Source organism: Felis catus, chromosome C1, assembly GCF_018350175.1.
Source record: "Felis catus isolate Fca126 chromosome C1, F.catus_Fca126_mat1.0, whole genome shotgun sequence".
NCBI lineage: Eukaryota > Metazoa > Chordata > Mammalia > Carnivora > Felidae > Felis > Felis catus.
Window position 1 is genome coordinate 6,000,394 of NC_058375.1, and position 26,815 is coordinate 6,027,208.

A 26,815-nucleotide genomic window follows, 5' to 3' on the forward strand; every position below is an offset into this window, starting at 1 on the left:
AATATACCATATGCTCAAAAACTCACCACAGTAAAACGGTTAATTCTAATCAATGGCTGTAAACAAAGAACACATCTCTCAGTTACAACCCCAAACCAAAAAAGCTTAAAAAGATAAAATACATAATTAATCAACAACATTTCAAAGCTGTTGGGTTTCTGTCTTCGTCGCTCCTCTTGCCATGCACGGTATTTGCTGTGGGCAAAACCAACTCCAATTTCTTCTTTTTAAAATCTTGAAGAGAAACAAAGCATATTTCCTTCTGTTCATCTTTTCCCCTTAAAAGCCTGGGTAAGCTGAAGGAAAAAAAAATCTATGATTATTCTCATCTATTAAGTTATCTTTTCATAAGCAGAAATGCGAACCAAGGAAAGAAGAAAGTGGATATCCAGACAATAACTGCATTCTTTCTAGGAGTCAGTATTTCACCATCTCTGTTATTCTTACACAACAACTACACGTATGTGCTGAATATAGAACTCAGACAAAAACACGCGATGTAGCAGTGTGCAACTCACACACCGTGCCCACTCCCCACACTGTTTTTGCAGACGGCTTTAATGTGTTGTACCAGACCAATACTGACAACAGAAGCTTCAGCTTTTATTGCTGTTAATACCCTGAGCAATTACTGTAACTCAGCAGGAACCTCTGCCCCAAACAGCAACTATCACACTGTAATCAGCATTTCATAAGAGACGCTGTTCAAACATGAAGGCACCTGCTAATGTGCTAAAATTATACAAAAAGGGCTCTGAATCTAATAGGTTTAAAAAAGAAACAACAAACAAGCAAAAAAAGTCTGTAACTTTATTTCACGACTATTATCTTTTCCATGGTGCACTGGTACTACATTTGGTGGTAAAAAAAAAAAAATCATAAAAAAATTAAATTAAATTAAATTGAAATTAAAAAATCACCCACAAAGACAATAAGCAGAAACAGAACAGGAGCAGTAGCCACAAGCAAAAGAAAGCTCATCAGGAAACAAGACCACTGCCCCGATTTTCAGATATCAGTGCAGCATCTGCAAAAGAAATCTTTGGGAGGAAATATGTAAGAAATAGCAAAGACCTCTAAAAATGTTAAAACTTCATACTGATGTAAAATTTGAATAGAAAGTGATTTACAAAACCAAACTGCAAGGCCTCCTTGTAACACAAGCAGGGAAATTAAAAGCAGCCTACCAAGAATAAGTAAGTCACAGAAGCAAATGGCACATTTGACTTTTTTAAAACAGTAAGCATGTGTTACTTATGCAACAAAACTTTAATAAGGAAAATTAAATGGCATGCAATTTTTTAACTAGCTAAATTGGAATACACTAATTGGGTAGTTGGGGTCATTAAAAATGATAAAAAGAAACAGAGGAGACGCAGAGTTAAAGATCTCTTCAGGCTACATTACCTTTCTTTAGACTGAAGTGTCACATACCACATACAGAGTGTCAGAACACAAATGCTGGCAAGCTACAAAGGGTTTTGCAAATGAGAGCATTCACAGATACGGATACATACCTGTACACAACTAAAGAATCAGGATTTCCCTGTATCTAAGCAGGCAGACAGGGTTCACAACCTTCAAGTACAAGGACACCTTTGTGATGTTTCAAAAGATCCCCCAAATGACAGTACTCTGCTGGTATTTCGCATACCATGTTTGAGGAAAACACATAATAAGCTGATTCTTAACTGCGTATTGTCTGTAAATAAAGTGAATTTTTTCACTTTAAAATCACACCAGCATATGAATATATTTGAGAAGTAGTTGCACAAACACATGGGAGGCATATTTTAAACTGAAAATGTTTACTTGCAGACCTCTGTTAAATCTCTGCTGAGATCCAGGGATCCAGAGCCCCAAGGCTGGGAACCACCAGTCTACAACCCAGAGATCTGCCTACCTACCGGGCAATACCAGCACCTCTAAAACTGGGCAGGTTGGCAGTGGGAAGTACTATAGCTCTATACATCCCCAAACCAGACTTCCTTCCCCCAACCTCCAACACCAGGCAACCCCAAGATACACTCAAAATATCTAGGTAAAAGACAGTCATCGCCAAAAACTACTCTCTGGCCCATCTGTATTCTTTTTTTCCAACTCACCACTAATTCCCATATTTACTTCAGGTTCTTCACAATGGCTGAGAAGAAACACACGGCTTCAGAAACTCAAGAAAATCTCTGAAATTATGGCCAAAACAGCTACCAAAGAAATGAAAACTTTGGAAACGTTGTTCACAGGACAAGCTTTATAACAGTAAGTGTTACAAAAGCAAACGGGTAAAACCACTAACTGCCTTACGTGTGTGCTACAGCAGCCAGGCAATTAGCACTCAGAGGTGAACTGGTTATGAAGTCAGTAACCAGGAAGAAGCAGTCCATGGAACTGGAAAGAGAAGGAAGGTACAGAGCAGAAGCAACAGACATTAAAAATGCTTACCAGTTTGAAGTCTTGAATGCTACAGATGAAATACGGCGTGTTTGGCCTCCGACTCTCGATATACACACAGTCTTTAAAAGAAAAAGAAAATTTAAAACAATGGCATTTACCTTTAAGGGAACAAAGACAGGGCCCATAAAGCCACCGCATAAATAAACAAATGACAAAGCACATCTCTTTTATAGGAAAAAAATTTTCAAAGATGAATTGTAAATTACAAATAACTGTAAGCTGGAGGAAAACAGCCCTTGACTTGAGGTCCTTATCGACCACTTTTCTGATCATTTAAAAGAACGTGATAAAGCCTCAATTATTGCTTCCGGGGTACCTGAAGAAGAGGGAGAAGGAAATCTCGTGGGATCAACCATATTTTGACAGAAACACTTCAATCAGGGGAATTACTTGCTCACAGCTACACAAGACAAAATTGTGAATGTCTTACTCAGATAGATGCTCCCATGTCTTCAGAAAGAGGAATGGCTTTGCCAGGGGCTACTTTATTTTTAGCAAATAATTTGTGAGGAAATAAATGAAACATGTGAAGAAGACTAGCTTCAACATGCCATTACAATGACCTTTTCGCCTAAACCAAGAAAACAGAAAGAAGAAATGTAACCTGTTGTGGGTAACTTACTATTATTAAATTGTAACCTAAACACATTTTGGTTTCTAATTATAAAGAAAAAGAAGGCCGCAAATCAGATGGGATGCAGTAAACCAAACCACACTTTTCTCAAGGGAATAAGAGTGTGCTTTCTTAAATTATATTTGACACGGCAATGGTTGGGCAATTATTTCTGATGCTCTCGATAGCTGGCCTCTAAAGGGCTGGTTTAAAGTCTTTAAAATGGCAGGTTAAGATACATTTTTTTTTTAAGGAAGCAATGATTTTAAGGGAAGCAGTAGCTATAAAGGGACTTTAACTAATTCTCCACATGACAACCCAAGATCATCATAAAGCTTAGAATAGGAATCTCTATGTATTATTTACTAAGAAGTAAAGGCATCTGCAGTCCATCAAATTTTCTAGGGATAACGACCAAGATACCCACATTCAAAATGCCACTTGTTGGATCCTTCCTCATGATCCTTCCCAATGAGTGTATCTTAAAGTAACTGAGATGCTTGAGAATACAAGCAGATTCCTCTACTGCCTTATTTCACACACGTGGAGTCAAGAACAAGAAAAGGAGCAGAAATCTGGAGTCATCCATCCAGTGGACAGTCCAGTACCACCACAAGCACTAGCTGACCCAGTAAGAGGTGGATCATGAAGAAAGCCCTCACCAATGACACTTCCTTCCAAAAAAAAAAAAAAAAAGAAACTTCCTGAAAGACATCAGGATTTTTGTAGCCCAGTCAATCCAGAAAATGAAATCTGAATGCCAATCATCTAGGCATCCAGAACGTCCCAAACTGATTTCTTTATTCGGATGTGGACTCAACAACAAAGATTCGATCCCTCAATTCAAGTACAACAGTAGCTCAGGAATAATCTGTTGACTGAACTTTCTCTGTTATTCCAGGGTCCAGGATGCTAGATAACTCTGCTCAATATTCAGGCAACGTCCATTTAACATGCCAATCATCTTAAGAAACAAGAGAACTCTTCCCACTTCGGCAGATGTTTGTCTCACTACCCCTAATTTGGTATTCAAGTAAAAACGTTTCCTAGATTAAAAACACTGCACTTGAACAATTTTGGAACAACCCAAGGATCTTAATTTCTGTGTCCAATTCCTGTTGTACCAAGTACCAGTATTTCAAGTCTCTAGATACCTATTATGTATCTGTCTCACTCAACCTGAACACAAGTTAGTCTACAGGCCCTCTCTTCCTTTCACCCACCTCCTACGGAAAAGCCTGGTCTTCTGTATCTCTTAACACTGTCACACCTAACTATATTCACTGACTTCAGAACTAATGGGTTACCTCCTACCTAATGACTTCCACCTTCTTAAAGTTCATTGGACAAAAACACATGCTGCATACGATGCTTTGGTCCTACACTACATCTCAACCTCCACTGGGCTATAGTATCCAAAACTCCATTACTCTGTCCATGCCAAATTCTCTTCACTCCTTCATGTCCCCAGCACCTACTTTAAAATGAGTTCGCTCCCCAGGCAGTCAATTCTCATGAGGCTCCTCTGTAAAGAAATGGCAACACCTCCCTTCTTAAAAAAAGCTTTTTGTATCCTTTTCATAATCAACAGAATCACTGTAACTATAAACCCTCTAACTCTGAGACTTAAAGTAGCTGTTAACTTGTATACAAAAAAAAGCTTTCCAGAAAAGGAAAGAGAATCTATAATCTTTCATTTCTCACTGCAAAGTTACATTCAGGAAAATGATTATCTGTAAATATACCTGGACGTAACTCTCTTAGAGAAGGGAGGAAAGGAATAAACTGGGATGTCGAGGACGGCCCCTGATAACCCTGCCCCCCTTAACAAGCTTTTGGCAGTCCTGGAGGCCGACTCACACCCCTTGGCCCAAGGAATGCTGCCATTAGGAACAAGGCCGAGTGAGAAAGATCCTTAAACCTGACACATGGAATTACTACATCTACTTATTAATACCTTATTAATAGATAAAAAGTCACCTCTTTCTGTTTAAAAAGCTACCATGTCAACCCAAATTCATCTAAATCCATATAGGAGATTCCAATGCACAGGACTAATCATCTATAAAACAGGTCACTGTATCCAGTGATCTCTATCAGTATCTGGAAACTTATACATGAAAAAGATAAGCTCACTTCATAATTACATAACAAAATTTTTAAAGTCTTTTATTTAAGCAATCGTAAAACACAGAATCACTAAGATCAAGGGTAATATAAACTTTTTTACCATGTCTAACTTGCCACAGAAAATGGAAAAAAAAAATACATTGTTTTAATCTGACTTTTTAAATTCATTATAAAAGTAAAAGCATGAGAAATTATCGTAGAGTCAAATTTTTCTTTATCACCCTCTCATAAAAATTAGGATGGTCCAACTAAAAGAGAACACATCCTAAGGAACAATTTGGAATTCAAGTCTCACAGGAAAAAAAAAACTACTTAGGGTTACCTTAATGATTTTCAAAACAAGGTTAAATGAGGCCAAATACTCATAATAAAAAAATATTTCTCTCTTGTCTCATTAATTAAGCAACTATTTAAGAAAATAACTTTATATAGATGTTTTTAGTGAGCACAAAAATAAAGTGGTTTATTTGGCAAGGGAAAGATGAGAACATAAGTAAAGAGCAATGTTAAAATCTCAGTTGGAATATATGCCCAGTAATCTTTTAAAGCCAAAATGATTTGCCAAGAATCTTCATGCAGTTTATAAGTGCATAGATTGTCTGAAGTGATAAAATTGGTTTCTGTCAGTTGGGTCAATGAGCCTCAACCTGAAAATCTCCCATGGCCAACACATGTACTACAGACACCTTTTTTCTTAGAAGGAAGGAAAGAAAGTAAAGAGAAAAGGAGAAAAGAAAAATGAAGAAAGAAAGAAACTGTTCTTTTTTTTTTTTTAATCACAAACCTAGCAGTTCTGAAAAACCTGAGCAAAGCTGATGCAATCCATTAAGTGCATAATGCACATTTTCAAAATTATCCATACGAAAATGCGTGTTTACCAGATTGAGCAAACGGGTGCTGCAGGGCAAATATATATTTTTTTAATCTTAAAATCAGCAAGCCTGAAATAGGCCAGAAAAATGAGTGAGGCCATTACCATCGGTATCAATTATTCCGAACAATACAAGAGAACTAATTTTTTTTTCTCTACCAGGGGTGTGTGAAATAAAACCACGGGTCTAGGTTGAGGCTTGCTCTCTTAACACCAAGCCTCTGCCAGGGAATGGATCACACAACTGAGTGACCTCAATCCTGCATCCATGATCTATGCAATGATACTGAACAGGGGCGTTTTGGGCTATTTCTCACAACCTCAACAAAGCTCTGTGTCCAAGAATCTATTGTGCCATCTGCAAACAACAGAGCATTTGCTAAGCTGGGGAAGGAAGTCAGCCAAAACATGAAGGCAGATTCTCAAGGCAAAGAAAGCCCTCTCTGCTTTCAACAACCCTCAGCAAATCAGCAGGTTTATGTAAATAGAGCAAGAGCATGGTCCTCTCAAGGGTAAAAACCACAGCCTGAAGCATCAGGCAGTTTGTCATCCCGAAACACAAAGAACCTGTCAGCGTCCTTCCTGACAGCCTCCTCCCAGAGCACAGTGGACACTCTCCTTCACCAACTGATTGGGCAAGCAGCGCTGTGAGCTCAGCATTAAAGCTGGGGTCACAATGCACAGGCAGTGCTTGGCCACGGTGCTCTGTCCTTTAAAGAATTTCCCTCCTGTTAATGTGTTTCTGCTTTTTAATCTTTGAAATACCTTCTCGTTCCTTCGCAAGGAACTCCAATATAATTTCCAATAGAAAATCTTCTACCTGTTTAAAAAAAGGGGGGGGGGGCATGCATAAACAGACTATCTCACAAATAAATTTCCCAGAGACCCAGCTGGGTGACACAGTGGTGGACAAGGAGGTACACTCTCAGGACTGCTCTGTTCTTCCATGTTCCATTTCTCTTACACAGGATTCCTCTACCCAGACACTGAACCATTCAGTGAGGTAACAGCCGACTGGTCTATTGTGACAGAATCAAAAGTCTACAAGTATCTCACTAGTTAATACGGGTGTTCCCAAATGCCCAACATACAAAAGGGTAATGCAGCTCTACGCGCATGCGAGAAACAACACTGAAATCCCAATCCACAGAGCGTGGCCTCGGATGGAGGAGCCCCTCTCACCGCTTCAGCAGCCTCCCCATCCGTACAACAGTCAAATCCATCACCATTCCCCACTCTGTATCTAACAATACACTACATTCCAGAATAAATACTCAAAAATTACACAAGGAACAAATGACCTGAACAGAAACAGAAAAGTTCTATGAGATCCTCATAAGAATGTTGTTCTGCTCAGGGCACCTGGGTGGCTCAGTCGGTTGAGCGTCCGACTTCGGCTCAGGTCATGGTCTCGCGTTTCGTGAGTTTGGGCCCCACGTCGGGTTCTGTGCTGGCAGCTCGGACCTGGAGGCTGCTTCGGATTCTGTGTCTCCCTCTCCCTGTGCCCCTCCCCCGCTCACACACTTTGTCTCTGTCTCTGTCTCTCAAAGATTTTTAAAACTTATTAAAAAAAGAATGTTGTTCTGCTCCATCAGTATGAACATAAAGGATGCTATTTTCTAATAAATATTTCTTTAAGAAATAACTGCAGGAATGTCTTTTTAGTTTTCTACCAGATTCTTCAGTGTGCAAGGGACACATCATCTGCGAACAGTGGAGAACTAAAAAGAGAAAAGGAAACAAAAACTGGGAAAACAGAACCTCAGTAAGTGAAATCCTCTCAAGTGTTTACCTTTATCCTATGTTCAGACCCTGAAAACAGTCACCAAAATTGACCTGCAACATCGTAAAGATTCTAAACTCAGTGGAAAAAAGATCTCAAGTAACACATCCTTGGTCCCTTCCTTTTTAAACTTCATGAAAATTAAATTCCATGTATTCCGGGGCGCCCGGGTGGCGCAGTCGGTTGAGCGTCCGACTTCAGCCAGGTCACGATCTCGCGGTCCGTGAGTTCGAGCCCCGCGTCAGTCTCTGGGCTGATGGCTCAGAGCCTGGAGCCTGTTTCCGATTCTGTGTCGCCCTCTCTCTCTGCCCTTCCCCCGTTCATGCTCTGTCTCTCTCTGTCCCCAAAAAAATAAATAAACGTTGAAAAAAAAAATTAAAAAAAAAAAAATAAATTCCATGTATTCCAATGTCTACAGGTTCCCAACTAGCACTACAAAGCTAACACCGGCTTTTATCCAAAATCAGAAGACCATATACTTCTAGCAAATATCCATCTGTCATTATCCTCACTGCTAATAGGAAATTAGATGATGAGAAAAGACAGCTGGGAGGTGGGGGGAGCGGGTCATAACTAAAAGAGACTCTGTTCCAATTTCCCACTTTTCATTTCCTCCTCTAGACGTCAGAAAATCGTCTAGAACATCCAAAGCTTAAAGACTGATCCAAAACAATCATCTTTCTAACTTGAAGAAGTGATGCTAAGGTTTTGGAATAACTGCTGCAGCAAGACCCCACCCACCACGCCCCCCCCCCCAAATCCATCATACGCTACATGGGCTTGAAAACTCCGTAAAACAAGAGAAAGCAAGATCATGCCGCCCGCAGCAGCAATCTTACCAGTTACTCTGAAGCTCTGAGGACTGGCCCTAGGGTAACACTCTTACTCAAGCAAAGAGCGTCTGACGCACTCTTATCACCATTTCCTTCTGCAAACGTTCCTTAAAAAGCCCTCCTTGTGATCCACACTGAATCCCAATTGTGAAAAAGACCTAGGCAGCTTAACATCCAAACTCCGGTTAAGTGATGTGGATCTCTCTTACAGTTTCTAACGACTGTGTTTGTGCAGAGCTTTTGTGCCGTAAGAGAACACACAGAATCTAGCGGGGAGAGGAGGATCTACCTTTAAAAATCAGCAGTGGCACCTGCCCCATGGAAGCAAAGTGTGTTAGTGAGGGCGCCAGAGACATGGAGGAGGCGGACTTCAAGCCCACTCTCACTCCTGCTGCCACACTGTACCTACCTTTTTAGTGCCTGAGAAGGTGGGTGAGAACCCCACCCTCAAATCAGTGGATCCTATCGAACAACTGAATTCTGCTATAAATTTGCTATTTAGGAGAGGATGACTGATTGCTAACGAAAATAACAACAGGTCCCCACGGCAAAGATTACAAACTGGAACATGGCTGAAATATGTACATTTCGGAAACCAACGCAGATAGAGTTCAAACACTTGTAGGAACACTCTGCCCAGTAATCACAGGAAGAAACAAGCAGTGGTGGGCTGGAGTGAAGGCTCCTCTCGCCCCACATGGCTGACAACAAACAAATCGCTAGTCTGATCTGGTGTCATGTCCTGCAGAGCAGATTTCAAGCAACACTGCTGGCTCCTACTCAGAAAACAATGCGCTGGGAGCCTGTGCTTCACAATAAATGGCTCAACCAATTTGCAGTGCTCACTGGAAATACACAGGAGAATTCACAATGCCTGGACTATAATTCTTATTTGGCAAATGATTTTATTATAAACTGGTATCATAGTGAATCCATTTTCTTTACGGTTTTTCTGCTAGTGTTTAATGGACCGTCAGTATAATTTAGATTTCATCTATTTAAACTCATTCAAGCCTGGCTCCTGATTGTACAGTAAATGGAACATATTTCTATTCAAGGAAATTAATGACAGTTAATTGTAGTCTGCAGCTCTCAATTTTGTAAAAGCAACTGTTTCACAGTTCAAGCATCAAGCTACAGAATTTCCCACACCAATTATTTGTGTGTGTGCATTATAGGCTCCACATCTTATAAGCCTTCCTTGCAAGACTAATGTATATGTTCATAAAATATTTCTTCCCATTCAAGTATTTATTACCAACTTCTCAGAAAGAGTTAGGACTTAAATATAACTAACGGCTGGGAAAATAAAAGTTTAGTTCTCAGTCTGACAGAGAGATGCTCTATTATGGGTTTTTTTTTTTTAGCTAGCAACACTGAAGATTAAAATTTCCTACTTTTTTTTTTACTATTAAACAATTTTCTTATATATTTCAAATAAATCATAATGTAGACATTAACTGAAATTTATTAAAAGTAGGTTAAACTTACCATATGGATTTAGATCTACAAACAAGGTACACAACACATATTAATATTCTACTGAATTGCTTCTGAGACTGATAACTCTGTTTCACAGAAATTTACCTGGGTTTCATTTACCAGGCCACACAATCCCATGAGTGATTCTCTTCTTGAGTGATCAGTCTGTCACCTAAACATCCACACAGCTGTGTGAGAAACACTTAACGGAGAAAAAGGCATGCAAAAAAGTGCCTTAAAAGAAACTTATCAAATCAAGAGCCAAACAATAATAAGGCAAGCATCCAGAATTTGCTACCCCAAAATTATAACCACCAGAGTCATTCACTGACTGACAAATTGCAATTCACACAAAAGTATGAGAAGGAAAAGAAAACCACAAGCTACTCTTTTCATTCTTTTTCAGTGGACATTTACATCTACTTAACTGGTCCCTGAATCGCCTATAACCACATTCTGCCCTGTTCCATGAACTCCCTCATGCTGTTGCCCCTATTAGAGATGCTCTGCTTCTACCTGGTCCTATTGTAATTCTGCCCCAACTCCAAGACCCAAATCAAGGTCTTCATGGTCCTTCATGTTTTCCGCAGTATCACCAACTTATAGTCTGTCCTATTCAGTTAGTATTTGCCCACTCACTGCCTGCCAGTTACTAACGCACAACCCTACTTGAATAATTTCTCCCTATAAAATGAAAGATCAAGAACTAGAATCCTGTCTACTTTTGTATCTTGCCCCGCCTCACCTCCACAAAATGCCTTGCACAAAGTTATAGATACAGAAGATTGTATTATGTTATCGACTGATCGATATGTCACTAATACTATTGCTGACATCTAACATACCTCATTAAATTCTACTAGCTTATTCCAAAACTACTCCAGGCCTCAAATTTATTCTCAGCTTTAATTTATATAAACTTCTAAGAGCAAATGAAACCCTACTCCCTGACTCTCATTCTATCCGTGCCTCTTCCGTCTCCCCTTAAATCATTATTGTTTTAATTTGGGTTTTTGTTGTTACTATTGTTTTTGGCCAGGTGTTTATTTTAAAATTAAAGTCAAAGACCAAAGAAATTTCAAAAATAATTTAAAACCTCTACTCACTTTCACATGACTGAAAAAATATGGAGACCTCAGATTTCCATTAAAGATCTTCAGCCCACTGTGAATTATGTCATTTTATAAGTACTCAACAGGTATTTGCAGAAAAAATTCCACCTACACAACGATTTCCAATTACCTACCTCCTTGGCATTCTACGTGTGGCAATTTTGCTTTATAACATATATATCGTTCTCAGCCTAGAATGGGGGGAAGGTGGGATCTTTTCTGGTAATCTGCTACATCATTCTCAGGCCAGAATGGCGGGAGTGGGGAGAGGGGGATCCTGTCTGATAACCTGCTCTGCTAATCGCCATCTACCTGTCACTTTTAGAATCAAAATTAGCAAAGATCTATGCAAGGTAGCAGTATTTAAAGGATCTTAATGCGCCTTGATTCCCAAGAATGACGAGAGATTCAGTTTACCTTCTGGTGTAAGAAGCTCTGGCCGCTTTCTACATGAAACTGCGCCCGACACGCTTCAAAACCTGCGTGCAGCCGCTTTGGGCCAATATAACACTTAATGAGACTTTTCCTCTCTGTAATCTGTACCTCGTAAAAATCATGTTTTGAACATCTGCTGAGAGGAAATGAATCAGAACTTTGGGGGGGAAATAAGACTTCTCTATTTGAAGTAGTAAAGGCAAATCCTGTCAATATTATATTAAAGCTAAAAAATGAAGATACGTACAAGCTACAAGAAACATAATCATAAACTCATAAAATGTTCACACACAGACTTACTGGGCACCAGCTACAAACCAGCTAAGTGCTAGAGATACCGAGATAAATAAAAATACTGTCCTTCCCTTGACAAGCTCACCATCTAGTATCAGAGCTGGACGTGGAAATAAAAACATAACTATATGTAGGCAATAATTTTAATTGCACTTGTGTTTTAGTGTCTGTGTGGAGACTGCTAGGGGAGCATAGCATTCTTGCTTACAAACAGACGCCTCGCACGGCCTGTGGCCCGCCTCCATTAGAGCTGGTTTTATAAAATGACTGAACTCTGGTCATGGGATATAAACAGAACTGCTGTATTTCAACTTCTGGAAACTGATTACTGAAGGAGGAGGTCCTGCTCTCCTTATCCTTCCTGTCAGCCTGAAGGCAAATGTACTGGCTGGAGGTGGAGCATGAAATGGATCACAAATGACACCGGGAATGGAGGCCACACACAATAAAACGACAAAACCTTTGACTGTAGCTTAAGAGCCAGGCCAAGAACTTACTATTCACGGTTCGGCCTTTCTGGCCAATGTATACAAATATCTTCACTTTAAAACAGGGCAAAATATTTAAATGACATTCATGAACAAAGTGACATCCAAAACAATGATTTGGGAAAACCATTCTAATTTCTTTTAATAGGAAAAGCTAGGAAGGAACAGATAACCCTAACAAGTGTATAAAAACATAGAATGCAGTGCTCAATTCAGGATGACTAAAATAGCCTGATTAGATAGCATACACTATTACTTTCCAGTAGGATTAAGAATTAATCCCCAGAGGCAGATACAATAAAGCAGAACAAAGTCTACAACTGCCTCCCTGAAGAGACGTCACAGCTAAGTCAAGTTTCTAAGCTGTGACTCTAACCGAGGGTTTCACAAGTAGGAATAAGGGAAGGTAGCTTCTCATGCAAGTTGAATGGCATCGTGTGCAGGGGGCAGGTTGATAGTGTCCACTGGCACCACTCGGGCTTTCCCTTTCTTCTCCACTTCCTCGTGGGTCTGATTTCAGGACTTCAGAGACAACACGGGGCTGTTCCTCCAACAAAAACACAGGCACCACTGACAACCAAATTTTCTGGAACGTTTTATCATTTGTAAAAGTTAATGCTGACCAGAATTCATATTCCACTAAGGTCTCAGAATATAATCCACATTTTACTCCACACTAGAAAGAAGACATTCCCTCTAATGTCTGTCACAGCTTTAGCTCCTCTTTCCAGGCCATTAAGTGCAGATAAAAAACAGAGCGCACAAATGTGTCTGATCCATTCTCTGAAGTGAAGATTTACCATCCAAAGATGATGCAAAGTCTTCTGCTCTAACTAGAGAACGCTTTTCCTATTTCAAAACCACAAATTCAGTCCACTTGCAGGGGCCAAAGTCCCATTGTACATGAGGGCTAATTCAAAAAAGTTGTAATAGCAGTACATTAAAAATCTCCGGACATCCAGACATACCCTTTAACTCAGCAATTCTATTCCTAGGGAGAGTGAGCAGAAATGAATATATAAATTTTCACCACTACTGTTTATAATGGAAAATATTTGGAGAGAACCTAAAATCCAACAATATACAACTAGTTGTTATAGTTGTTATGGTATCGATCCACTAATGTGGGTCCACCTAATGTTTTTCATGCCACAGATGCCTTTAGCAATCTATACACAACTTATCAAAAACTATTTTTTTTGTTTTACATTCACACACACACAAAAAACATGCACTGAAATACTTATTATGGCATGAGAAAAAAATATTTGTAATACATGTACCTCTTTATTGACTCATTAAATAATAAAAATTAACTAAATTTTATTCCCTTAATAACATTCATAATTTTGAAGTAGTGACATCATTTTCAGGTATTTTTCTCTACGTTATGTGATATAGGAATATCTGTGATTTATATTGGTGTCACAGTTACTGCCAACATTACTATGGCTTATTGCCTATCTTCATAATTGAAGCATAATTGGATGCTAAATGTCATCTGAAACGTAATGAATTACTGAAAATAAAGATACAATTTTTACCCACCCAAGTTCACAGTCTCCTGAATTATATTCACATTCCCCTGAGGTGACCATGGACCCTTCCAGGTTGAGAACTCCAGCATTAATGGTATAATATGCAGTAGTAATGATTCAAATTTATAATTACTGGCATGACAATAAATTCAGGACATGTTAATTTCAAAAGCATTATTACAAAACAGTGAACAGCCTAATCCCACACGTTGTTTACTATGGAAAGTGGACACACAACAAAATAACAATAGGTCCGTGGTTTTGAGATTTTTAATTTTTGCTTATCTGAACATTTCCATTTCCACATTGTTTGCTCATGAAAAAGAAAGAAAAAAAGAACAAATGCAGGAGGGAAATTTTGCGGGGGGGAGGGAAAAAAAAGAAAGACCTATAGCCAAGTTTTATAAGTGCATTCACAGGGCAAAGGCAAAAAGGTACAGGTGAATCCAGAGGAGAGAACACAAAATGGGACCACCTCTAATCAGCACAGAAGGTGAGTTACAGAAACAATACTGAAATGGGAGTTGGAAATCCATACATGGCTCTACCGGATGCCACAGCACTGAATATCCTAGCAGCTGGGAGAGGATAGAAGTAAAAGATAACAAAACTGCGGGTCTCTACCGACAGGTAGCCTCCACCAATTGGGATCTGAGCGCCAAAAGCACTCCAAGTCCAGGATGCCAAATATCTACTTTTTGGATAGGTGCAAACTTTAAAAGCATTCTAGTTGATAAGCCTGAAAGACAGGCCAGGGGTTTTCTCCCTCCAAAGGTCTTCTAGCCAGCACACAGAGCAAACTGGAACCCAGGTATCCATCATTCAGCCTGCAATGTGGGGTATAAAACCCCTTGTAAGGAAGAAGCATGATCTCTCCCAAGTCTGAATGCTGCTGCTGGCGTTAATTCTCAAACACAAACCCCAGAACTTTAGTTATATTTTTGCACTATGGATTCGTGGTCATTAAAACACTACTTTTTAGCTTTTACTGTTCCTGACAATATAAAAACACAACATACCGGGTGAGATGTTTGACATTTCCCTTCCCTCTACTAAAGAGGAAAAAAAATTGTAATTCTCGAAAGTATGGTTAACAGCCCTCAATCAATTTGGTAACTGTGTGCACAGTGCCTGCGTTTTACAATACCAGCACAGGAGGATGACAGACCAAGCAGGAAAACTACCACCTGATAATAACAACAGCCTGCCTCAGAGCCTACAGTTACCCACAGCTTTACTAACGGAGCACAAATTAAAATGTTAATGTAAAAGCTGAGAATAATGAAAAGTAACGTACTAAAATAAGATGAAAAATAAGTATTATAAACTCACTCCATTCCCCCTTCTTTAAAAGGAACTTACAGCTATATAACCAACTCCCCCAACGTTTCATTTTACTGTATCAATCTCTATTGATCAGGTTAAGGTAAGCCACTAACACACCATCTGTCAAGCAGCAACATCTGCCCAGCACACAAAGAAAGCCAGAACAACGCCTACAGCCTTTAGAGGGAATATAAAACAACTCTATCTTTGTAGTTTACAGTTCGGTTTATACATTTCACTAAGCATCAAAACTGGACAACACTGAAGAGGTGTTCCTTCTAAAGGCAACTGTATCAGGAAATTTAGAAATAGAAGTGAGAAAATGAATTCAGGGGTCAAATGAGTGAACAAATGTAGACTTTCTTTCATATATAGCATATAGTATGCTGCCTGATTAGTTTGAGCACATATTTAAGGGTGAAATAATGAAAAAGATGTAAAGGTACTGGATACTTAAGGTATTCATAATGATAAAGGGTCATTATGTGTGAATATAATAGACTTGGTAATGTGACTTCAGAAGTTTATCCATTTCCAGGCATTTTATTTATTTTTAACAGAGAGAGAGAGAGAGAGAGAGAGAGAGAGAGAGAGAGAGAGAGAGAGAAGGAGAGAGACAGAGTGCATGAGCATGCACAAGCAGGAGAGGCACAGAGGGAGAGAGAGAGAATCTTCATCAGGCTCCATCCTCCATGCAGAGCCCAACACTGGGCTCGATCCCATGACCCTGGGATCATGATCTAAGCTGAAATCTAGTGTTGGACACTCAACCAACTGAGCTACTCAGGGGCCCCATTTCCAGGCATTTTAAGCGTTAACCTAAAAGAACCAGGTAACTTATTTAACTGCTCCCGTCTATTTCAGCGTATTAAAAATGTATTACCAAATTTATACCAACACAAACATATAAAGGAGTAGAAAAGCGTATTTTTACTTTCGGTAGTTTTCACGGTATTCAGATATCTTCAAAGGAAAACTCATGTACACAAGTATCTATTCTATAGTACTTAAATGCTTTACAAAAGGAAGACATTCTTGTACACATCCATTTTAAAGTAAGTCAACAAACATAAAACCCTGCTCCATCTTTAAATTCACAGACAATGTTTTTAATCTTGGAAAGTCTGGTTTTCTCAGCTGGTGAAGCCGTCAGAATAAATAGAAGGCAGCATCTGGAAAGATGACAAACACATGGGTCAACGTCAACTACAAGCCAATCCCTGTCACGAGTGGAGCCAAATTCCAGCATTTCAATTTCAATGATGCTCTCCAACTCAAATATCACCATGCCACTTCAGATCAAAATTGTTTCCTTTTAAAAAGAGCTTTTTACAAAACTGATAGAGTGTAACAGATTAAACAACTCTTTCAGCAATTTCCTCAGCTACTACAAAGCAAGGCATCGATGTATAATTATAATAAAGGGAACATTTAACAATTAATTGAGCCAGCAAAAGCTAAACCTCCAGAGCTTAGGAGTTCACACGCTTGCTCACTAAGCAAAAGGGCCGAGGATTTTAACATAACTGCAGGAAATCTCAGTCCAATTAGACTCTAAGTAAATATAAATCTTGTTCCACTGTGATTGGGACTCTGTTCGTCACAGTCCATCAGGCTGATTTCGGTAACCGGCTTGGAGATTCAAACAATAGAACCCCGCCCCTCTGTGGTCTCTCCCCATGCTGTGGTGTTAATCCAGTTTCTCCAGGTTCTGTGCAGGACAGAAAAGTCTCTGGAAGGCTGCTTGCTGGCTTGCTTTTACAACCAACCGACAAATAAGACTCCCAAAACACATCACACAACTGTGAGGTGATACCGTCTCTGGAGATATTGATGATTTGGGCCAGTTTATAATGGTGACATATGAACTAATTTACTTTCTTTCCTCATTCAGTTTCTATGTAGGGGAGATGTATATACACTCAAAAAGAACACAGAAATAAACACAGGGCTTCAAAGTGGCATGACCTGGGACGGCAACTACTTCACCGGGATATCTTCTCCACTGGCAAACTTCTTGAGAAGAATTTATGCTGAATTAACCGGGGGGCTGGTGGGGGATGGGGTGGGGGGGATCCCCACAACTACCTTATTCATAAAGCATCTTTCTATGCCTCATAGAGTCTGATGAGAAGCAGGAAAAATTACAACTTAATGTCAACAAGTTTCAACAATACAAGCAAATAAAAAGTATTTTTTTAATTTAACTAGATAAAGCAAATTAAAATTTTAAAGGTAGCACAAAATACTAGGTGGTGAAAGAAGTTTAAGGATTATTAGAACAGGCAGAGTTAGAGGTCATGGCAGGAAACCCACACAGCAGAGACTGTCACTATGGCCTATAGGTCAAATCTGACCCCACTGCCTGTTTTTGTAAGACCCACAAGCAAAGAATGGTTTTTACATATTTTAATTGAGGAAGGGAATATTTCTCGACATGTGAAAATAACACAACTCTAAACGTCAGTGTCCACAAATAAAGTTTTATTGGAACACAGCAATGCCCATTCATTTGTATCTTGTCTATCTATTGCTGCTCTTATGACACAAGGGCAGAATCGAGTTGTTACAACAGAGACTCCATGGCCTACAGCAAAGCTGGAAACATTAACTATCTGGCCCTTTACAGAAAAAGTTTGCTGACCACTACTCTAGAAATGCTAACTAAATAAGTAAAGCAGCTCAAATGACAATGTAAATTTTATGCCATAGAAGACTACACTATAAAAGGGCTTTGATTTGAAAATGACACATTTGATCTGCAGTGTTATGTTTATAAATTGCTCAAGAATTTTTCTAGAGGCAATATCAAGTATACTAGCCTGAAACATACACAATAAAGCTTTTAACTAACGCCTTAACAAGGACAGTAGCGTGCCTCTAACATCACGTCTCCAAATTCCTTGTCATGTCCCTCATCATCTGGGCTAAAAACTCAGCTCATCTGTGAATCCAGATCAGGGATGGAAAATGTTCCCATATCTGCACTCAAGAAAAACATAGTCAATTGATCAGAGCACTCCTCCCAAATGTACTACATTCACCCTCAATCACCTGGAAAAGGAGATAAAATCCATTTGCCATCTAATTTAGATGATCTATTTTTCTCATCTAGTTTGGTTTTCTTTACCATTCATTCTTCCTTTATTGTAGTTCTTGTACCTTCTTGTGTGAAAACCATGTTCGCAACTTGGCAGACAGGGTGACAGTGAACAACAGGTAAGCTTGCTCTCTGATATCTGTGAACGGGTATTAATAAGGCAAGCTGTGTACCATCAATTAAGAAAAAAAAATACTGGGCTTCTTAGTCCTTTTATCGAAATATCGAGTATGAAGGGGCTTTTGATAAACCCTGCATCTTGCCTTTTTTTTTTTAAACTTCATATAACGTTTTGAATTAGCTAGATAGATGCAGGGTCTACTGTGACACCCTCCTGCCCCTACCCCCACCACCCCCCCACCACACACACACAAAAGCCAGCTTTCCATATTCAACATGATGTACTCCAGAAGGGGTCTCAAGAGGCAATAACTAAACTGGATAACCAATACCACCAAAACAAAAGCTCTATCAACTATGGCAAACTCAAATCATAGCTAGACACAAGTCCAATTCAGACACGTAATTACTCATAACCAGGAGTGCACCACGACTGACCCACCAGAGTGAGGTCCTGAAGCCAAAGCCTATGTCCAACAGGAGCCACGTTAACATCAACAGAGAGGTTTGAAAGCAATGTCCACTATCAAAATAACTTTAGCCAACAATTCCGTGGGTTTCCAGTTTCTTTATTGAGATATCTTTTAAGTAACGAAAAGTTGTGTCTGAGCCTACTCCTGTGTCACTGAATAACTTCATAAGATGTCACTAGTCAGACAAGACCGTGTGAACGAGTGAGCATGCCGCCAGACATTTTAAATATTCATAAGGATTACATAGGGCTGAGAAAGTGAAGAACACAAAATCCTATTATCAGGGCCAAAGATCTTCATTTTTGGAGAGGAAGCACATACACCCTGGGATCCCCATCATGTTCAACTGTCCGTAGAAGCAAACCTGAAATGAATGTTTTAAAGCGAGGAAGGGGGCAGACAGTCAACCACAAGAGAGTTGCAGACTTCTGTGGCCAAAGAATAGGTGAGGCGAGGTGAGAAGCCGCCTCCTTTCAGAGTTTTGGAGATGGAGGGCTAAGTGACCATAAAGATCATCCTTTAGCAGGTGTACGGATCTGAAAAGGTTGAACAGTTGAAAAACCTGTCATTAAAAATTAAGTCACCCGAATTAACTGAGGTAGTAATGACCTCCTTAAACTGATATCCTTTATCCCTGCAAAGATTTAGAATTGAGAAAGATTTAAGAAAATCAACAGTATACTGGGCACCTGGGTGGCTCGGTCAGTGAAACACACCTGCCTTGGGCTCAGGTCATGATCTCACGGTTTGTGAGTTCAAATCCCGCATCGGATGAGCTCAAGCCCCACTTTGGGTGAGCATGCATGAGCCCTGCTTCAGGTGAACACGAGCCCCGCTATGGGTATTTAAAACAAACAAACAAGAACCTGCTTCAGGTGGCCCTACTTCTCTCTCTCTGTCTCTCTCTCTGCCCCTCACTCACTTGTGCCCTCTCTCTCAGAAAAAAAAAAAAAAAAAAAAAAAAAAATATATATATATATATATATATACTATATTAACATTTTCTGGATTAATAAAGAAGATCAGGAAATATTCGATATTTTTATTCTTTTTATAGTTAAAGGAATTTGGCTTACAACAACAGACCCATAATTCCAATTTTAAAAAGTAAAACCTAGGACTTTATTTTAGGCCTGGTCTTTTCTAAAGAAGCCCTCCAGGGGCGCCCGGGTGGTGCAGTCGGTTGAGCGTCCGACTTCAGCCAGGTTACGATCTCGCGGTCCGGGAGTTCGAGCCCCGCGTCGGGCTCTGGGCTGATGGCTCAGAGCCTGGAGCCTGTTTCCGATTCTGTGTCTCCCTCTCTCTCTGCCCCTCCCCCGTTCATGCTCTGTCTCTCTCTGTCCCAAAAATAAATAAATGTTGAAAATAAATAAATAAATAAAGAAGCCCTCCATATCTACGTATACTCACTTAATCCCCATCACAGGCTTGAGGTGGGTACTCTGATCCCCATTTGGCCTATGAAGAAATAAAAGCACAGAAGTTGTCCCTCGCCACCTCTGCCCACCCTCAGTGGTAGATTGTGCTGGAATGTCGTCTCTCTATGTGAAATGGATTCAAACATGCAGTTGGGATTGAAACCCAGCAGTTGGGATTCAATGCCCAGCACTGAAATAGCTAAGGTACCTTTTTAGGTTCACTTCATTAATAGGTCTAATTTACTTCATTTATAAGAAGTTAAGTATTTGAGAAGATCTGTGTTAATAGCTCCCTTAACAATAGAAATCAAATATTTAATTATTTCCAAGTCTAAATACTAAAGATACTAACTACTTTATAAATAAGACCAATCATAATTCAAAAGCCCTTAAAAGTGATTGTTAAAACTTGTTTAATTTATAAGGGTTAAGATAAGTAAACTGGACTTTTTTAAAGTAAAGCAGGGTAAAAAAAAAAAAAAAAGTAAAGCAGTATCCTTTAATTTATAACTTTAACAAACTGAATACCAATTTTTCAAACCAAAGTATACCTTTTATATATGTCTTTGTATGTGTGTATATATATACACATCATCTTTTCTGCACATAAATATCAGCCTTAAAGACCTTTCCCAAGAAGGTCCCAAGATCAACTGCTCTGTATGTATTTACTGCCCAACCTGTAAAGAGGGCACATTTAAGACATGCTATTCAAGAAAGGCCACCCAAGAAACACAGGGTGAACACTCAAGTCTGTAGTCACCACCCCTGACTGTGCTAATAAATATTTGGGGAATGGATGATGAAGCACCTAGAATGTGGGATGCAGGTAACTGAGAGAAGACTGCCAGAAACCTACATTCCTGAATTTGATGATTAACTGCTCATAAAGATAACTTCAAGAAATTACCAATTGGGGCACCTGGGTGCCTCAGTCGGTTGAGCACCTGACTTTGGCTCAGGTCATGATCTCGCGGTTCGTGAGTTCGATCCCCTCATCAGGCTCTGTGCTGACAGCTCAGAGCCTAGAGCTGCTTCGGATTCTGTGTCTCCCTCTCTCTCTGCCCCTCCCCTGATCGTGCTCTCTGTCTCTCTCTCAAAAATAAACATTAAAAAATTAAAAAAAAAAAAAAGAATTACCAATTAACACACTCTTGCCATTATCAAGGGTGATTTTTAAGGCTACATACGAAACATTCTTGTTTCTTTTTGAGTACACAGTTTTAGAACACATTCTGATTCATTGTTTCTCAGGTATGTAATAACTTCTACTGTAATACTGTGTATTATGAGGCTGGGAAGACCTAGAGTTCCGCAGAAAATGCCTCTAAAAATTAAAGGGCTTATATAAAACACAGGGAAAGGGGCAGATCCCTCAAAACCTACACAGCTCAGAAATCAGATTATTACATCTCCCTAAATCAGTAATTATACCTCAAGAAATACCACAGCCCGCGTAGGCACCCCAGAGCGGCTGAAGGTTGCTTCAGGGAATATTTCGAATACCTAAAACAACAGATGCTGGCCTGAAGGCACCAAAACAATACAGATTAACCTGGAGTTTCTGTGAAGGTGAGCACAGCAGGCAAGGTGGCCTGCCAGAGTCAAGTGTGTGAGGTGGGGAGGGCCGGCTTTCTCAGCGGGGAGAGAAGCCTAGGGCACAGGTGCTCATTATCTCATTTCATTTTAAATAGAGATGAAAGGGTTCATGCCAGTGCAACAGTCAAATTAAAGGTTTAATTTCTCACCTACTTTTTCCTTTTCTGCTAAAATGTAAGACTACACTGTAACACAGGATTAATTATACAGTATAAACTCTGCCCCTCTATTCACATTCCTCTTGCTTAGGAACAGCTGCGTAGGAACCAGCACAAACTGTACATTCCACTGACCTCACTCCTCTATTTACTGATCACATACACAGCAAAATGAACTATACTATAAATAATATAAAGATAATATAAACATCCGTATGTTGTTACAAGTTCTCACCGAATTCAGTGTTACAGTGAGAGTCTCCCGATGAAGTGGCACCTAGTGAACATGTGTCATTTTCTAGCCGGCTCTCACCTATTCCCCCTACAGAAAGGCATCCTATTTCATTGTGGGGAATTACCTTAGTCCAACCACACGCAGTTTTAAGGGGGAGCAATAAATCAAGGTTTCTTTTTTTTTTTTTTATTTTTTTTAACATTTATTTATTTTTGAGAGACAGAGAGAGGCAGAGCATGAGCATGGGAGGGGGAGAGAGGGAGAGACACAGAATCTGAAGCAGGCTCCAGGCTCTGAGCTGTTTGTTAGCACAGAGCCCGACACGGGGCTCGAACTCACGAACTGCGAGACCGTGACCTGAGCTGACGTCGGACCCTCAACCGACTGAGCCACCCAGGCGCCCCAATAAATCAAGGTTTCTGTCCTTTTTTATCTAAGACACAGACATGCAATTCAAGCTTGACCAACTGAATTTACTCTTCTGTGAACATGCCTCAGGCTGAGTGACAGCAAGGACAGGAAAATGCTGTGGGGGCACCCACGAAGATTGGTCATTAGTTCCTGCGGACCAAAAATAAGAACTGCCCTCATTCCAAACAGGTTTCCATCCAACCTGTAAGATACCCTATCAATAAATTATTTTTGTCTGTGATGTGACCAATGTTCTCCAGCTTTGCATTCAGAAAACTTTAACAATACAGTATGATCACTTTTATTAAATCACAAAAAACTACGTATTTCTCTTTCAGTTGCTGAGTTAAGGATTCAAACCTAGTAATCAGCATTAGCCTAAATATTCTGGAACAATGTACCTCTCCTGGCTCAGCGTATTTCCCATAATTGTTATGCATTTACCTTCTCAACAATCATTCTGTGTGTGTGTGAACTGAGAAATAATTTCCAAAAGCAGGCAAGATGCTAGCTAATCGCAGAAGCAGGGAAACAAACAAGAAAACAAACAAAAAAATGAAGAAAAATAGCAAACTAATCATACCATTTGCATTTTCCAAGAAATGGGCCTCATCTATCTCTTTTGCACTGCTGGTGGGAATGCAAACTGGTACAGCCTCTCTGGAAAATAGTATGGAGGTTCCTCAAAAAGTTAAAAATAGAACTACCCTATAACCCAGCAATTGCACTACTAGGTATTTATCCAAGAGACACTTGTGTGCTCTTTCGGAGGGGCACATGCACCCCCATGTTTATAGCAGCACTATCGACAATAGCCAAAGTATGCAAAGAGCCCAAATGTCCATCGATGGATGAATGGAGAAAGAAGATGTGGGGTGTGTGTGTGTGTGTGTGTGTGTGTGTGTGTGTGTGTGTGTGTAACGGAGTATTAGTCGGCAATCAAAAAGAATGAAATCTTGCCATTTGCAACTACGTGGATGGAACTGGAGGGTATTATGCTAAGCGAAATTAGAGAAAAACAAATATCATATGACTTCACTCATATAAGGACTTTAAGACAGAACAGATGAACATAAGGGAAGGGAAGCAAAAATAATATAAAAATAGGGAGGGGGACAAAACAAAAGAGACTCTTAAATATGGAGAACAAACAGAGGGTTACTGGATGGGGTGTGGGAGGGGGATGGGCTAAATGGGTAAGGGGCACTAAGGAATCAACTCCTGAAATCACTGTTGCACTATATGCTAATTTGGATGTAAATTTAAAAAATAAAATTAAATAAAAATTTAAAAAAAGAAATGGGCCTAATCTCCTTTCAAAAGGTGTGTTTTGGTATCATCTTCAATATTTTATATAAATGTCCATCCATTCTTGGCCTTAATTCTGTCACAGGCCCATTCCATCTTACAAACTAGCTCTGTGACACTGGCCTCTGTGCCTTAGTTTCCTCATCTGTGTAACAGGGAAACGACTAGGTTTTACAGGTACTTTTTAAAAAATTTTTTTAATGTTTTTATTTGATTTTTGAGAGAGAAACAGAGTGTGAGTGGGGGAGGGGCACAGAGAGAGGGAGACAGAATCTGAAGCAGGCTCCAGGCTCCGAGCTGTCAGCACAGAGCCTGACGCGGGACTTGAAACACAAGATCATGACCTGAGCCAAAGTCAGACGCCCAACTGACTAAGCCACCCAGGTGCCCCTACAGGGACTTTTTAAGGACTAGCAACAGCACACATAAAATAAGCCCAGTACTGGAAACAGTAGATGCTTTTTTAAAAAAAATTAATGTTTATTTATTTTTGAGAGAGAGAGAGAGAGAGAGAGAGAGAGCACACGCGCATGCAGGCACGAACAGGGGAGGGGCAGAAAGCAAGAGCAACACAGAATCCGCTATCAGCACAGAGCCTGACGTGGGGATCGAACTCAGGAAGCGGGAGACTGAGCCACCCAGGCTCCCCAACAGGAGATGCTTTAAACGTGGTGGTTAGTTACCATCCATGGCTACAGCTTCCACACTCCCCCCACCATGTGTCTGCTTCCACCCAAGTTCACAGTTCCTTCTGCAATCAAGCACTTTATAAGGTCCAAATCATTCCCAACTGATTAGTCGACTGCTCTGTTCCTCCTGAACCATATGTGCTTTCTGTCCCATCAAAATCTCAAGCCATGGAGGCCTATCTTCCTTCCCCCCAGCCTCCTTTTTTTTTCTTGTTTTTAGATCGGCCTAAATTCTAGTCTGTCATAAATAACTGACAGGTGTGCTGGGAGGCTGGTCTCTCGGCCCGTAAGGCAGTGTGCTCATTTTCCATTTGTACCTTAACTTGAAAAAGCCTGGGAAGCACTGGTCTAGATCGATGACTCTCCACCTTTAATATGTATTTAAATCACCTAGGAATCTCATGATAACAAGAACTCTGATTCAGCAGATCCGGTGTAGAACCTGAGATTTTGCATTTCTAACCAACTCTCATGGATGTCAACCTGTGGCCAACACTGTGGCAGCAGGTGCCTCTAGAGTACATGGTCCACTATACTTAATGACCCCTTCTTTCCTTAGGAAATCAAAAAAGATACAATTAGTCATAAAATTTCCATCACTTTCCATTTTTTTGTTACGGTAATTTTAGAACAGCAATTTCTCATTTCTTCTACCCCCAGAGAGATAAAGTAATAACTTTTAATGTGCTAAAATTTTTCTTTTACATATGCAGAATTTGGCTAACTTCCTAATAGGCACTAAAAGGCAATCACTTCTCGAGGCTCAGAAAAAGATGAAATAAAATTTCAATAAAAGTGGGAAAAATAAAAATTAATGCAATCTACAACTAAAAGCACATTTGTAATGTAATTAAAAACAAGAAGTACATTTTTTGGGGGGGAATGGGTGGTTCAGTCAGTTAAGCATCCGGCTCTTCATTTCGGCTCAGGTCAAGATCCCAGAGTTGTGGTGGAACTGAGCCCATCAGGGGTCCATGCTGAGCTTAAAATTCTCTCTCTCCCCTTCTGTTCCCTCCCCTGTCCACACACACGTGCTATGTCTGTCTGTCTGTCTGTCTGTCTGTCTGTCTCTCTCTCTCTCTCTCAAAAAAAAGACAAAACAAAACAAAATAAAAGCCAGGGTGGCTCAGTCAATTAAGCATCCAACCCTTGGTTTCAGCTCAGGTCACGATCTCACGGTTCGTGGGTTGGAGCCCCGCTTCGGACTCTGCGCTGACAATGCAGAGCCTGCTTGGGATTCTCTCTCTCCCTCTCTCTGCCCCTCCCATGTCTCTCTCTTAAAATAAACAAACTTAAAAAAAAATCCTTTTTTCACAACTGTTCCAAGGACACAGAACTAAATACAGCTGATGTGCTTGCTCACTCAGGCCTGAGTCTGTCTACCTAGCAACAAAGCTCTACCCACTTGTTATGGACTGAATTGTATTCCCCCAAAATTCAGATGTGAAGTCCTAACCACCAATACTCAGAATGTGACCTTACATGAAGAAAAAAGCATCGATGCAGATGTAACGAGCTACAACGAGGTGGCCCCTAACACCCTATGTAGCAGGGTGAGGGCCCTAATCCACCATAATTGGTGTCCTTTTTTGTTTTTATTTTTTTAAATTTCTTTTTTTAATGTTTATTTATTTTTGAGACAGAGCATGAACAGGGGAGGGTCAGAGAGAGAGAGAGAGAGAGAGAGAGAGAGAGAGAAACAGAGAGACAGAGAGAGAGACAGAGTGCAAGTGGGGGAGAGGCAGAGAGAGAGGGAGACACAGAATCTGAAGCAGGCTCCAGGCTCCGAGCTGTCAGCACAGACCCTGACATGGGGCTCGAACTCATGGACTGTGAGATCATGACCTGAGCCAGAGTCGGACGCTCAACCGACTGAGCCACCCAGGCACCCCAATGATTGGTGTCCTTTTAAGCCAAGGAGAAATTTGGGCAGATGCAGAGACAG

General features: G+C 40.1%; 1 protein-coding gene across 1 annotated transcript in view; it reads right to left on the reverse strand.

Moving 5' to 3' along the window:
• The window catches only part of RERE (arginine-glutamic acid dipeptide repeats), a 421,706-nt gene that overhangs the window by 227,105 nt on the left and 167,786 nt on the right, over positions 1 to 26,815 (reverse strand). Inside the window, 1 exon segment of the mRNA XM_023258065.2 lies at positions 2,443 to 2,513. Within this exon segment, the coding sequence (XP_023113833.2) occupies positions 2,443 to 2,513 (71 nt within the window).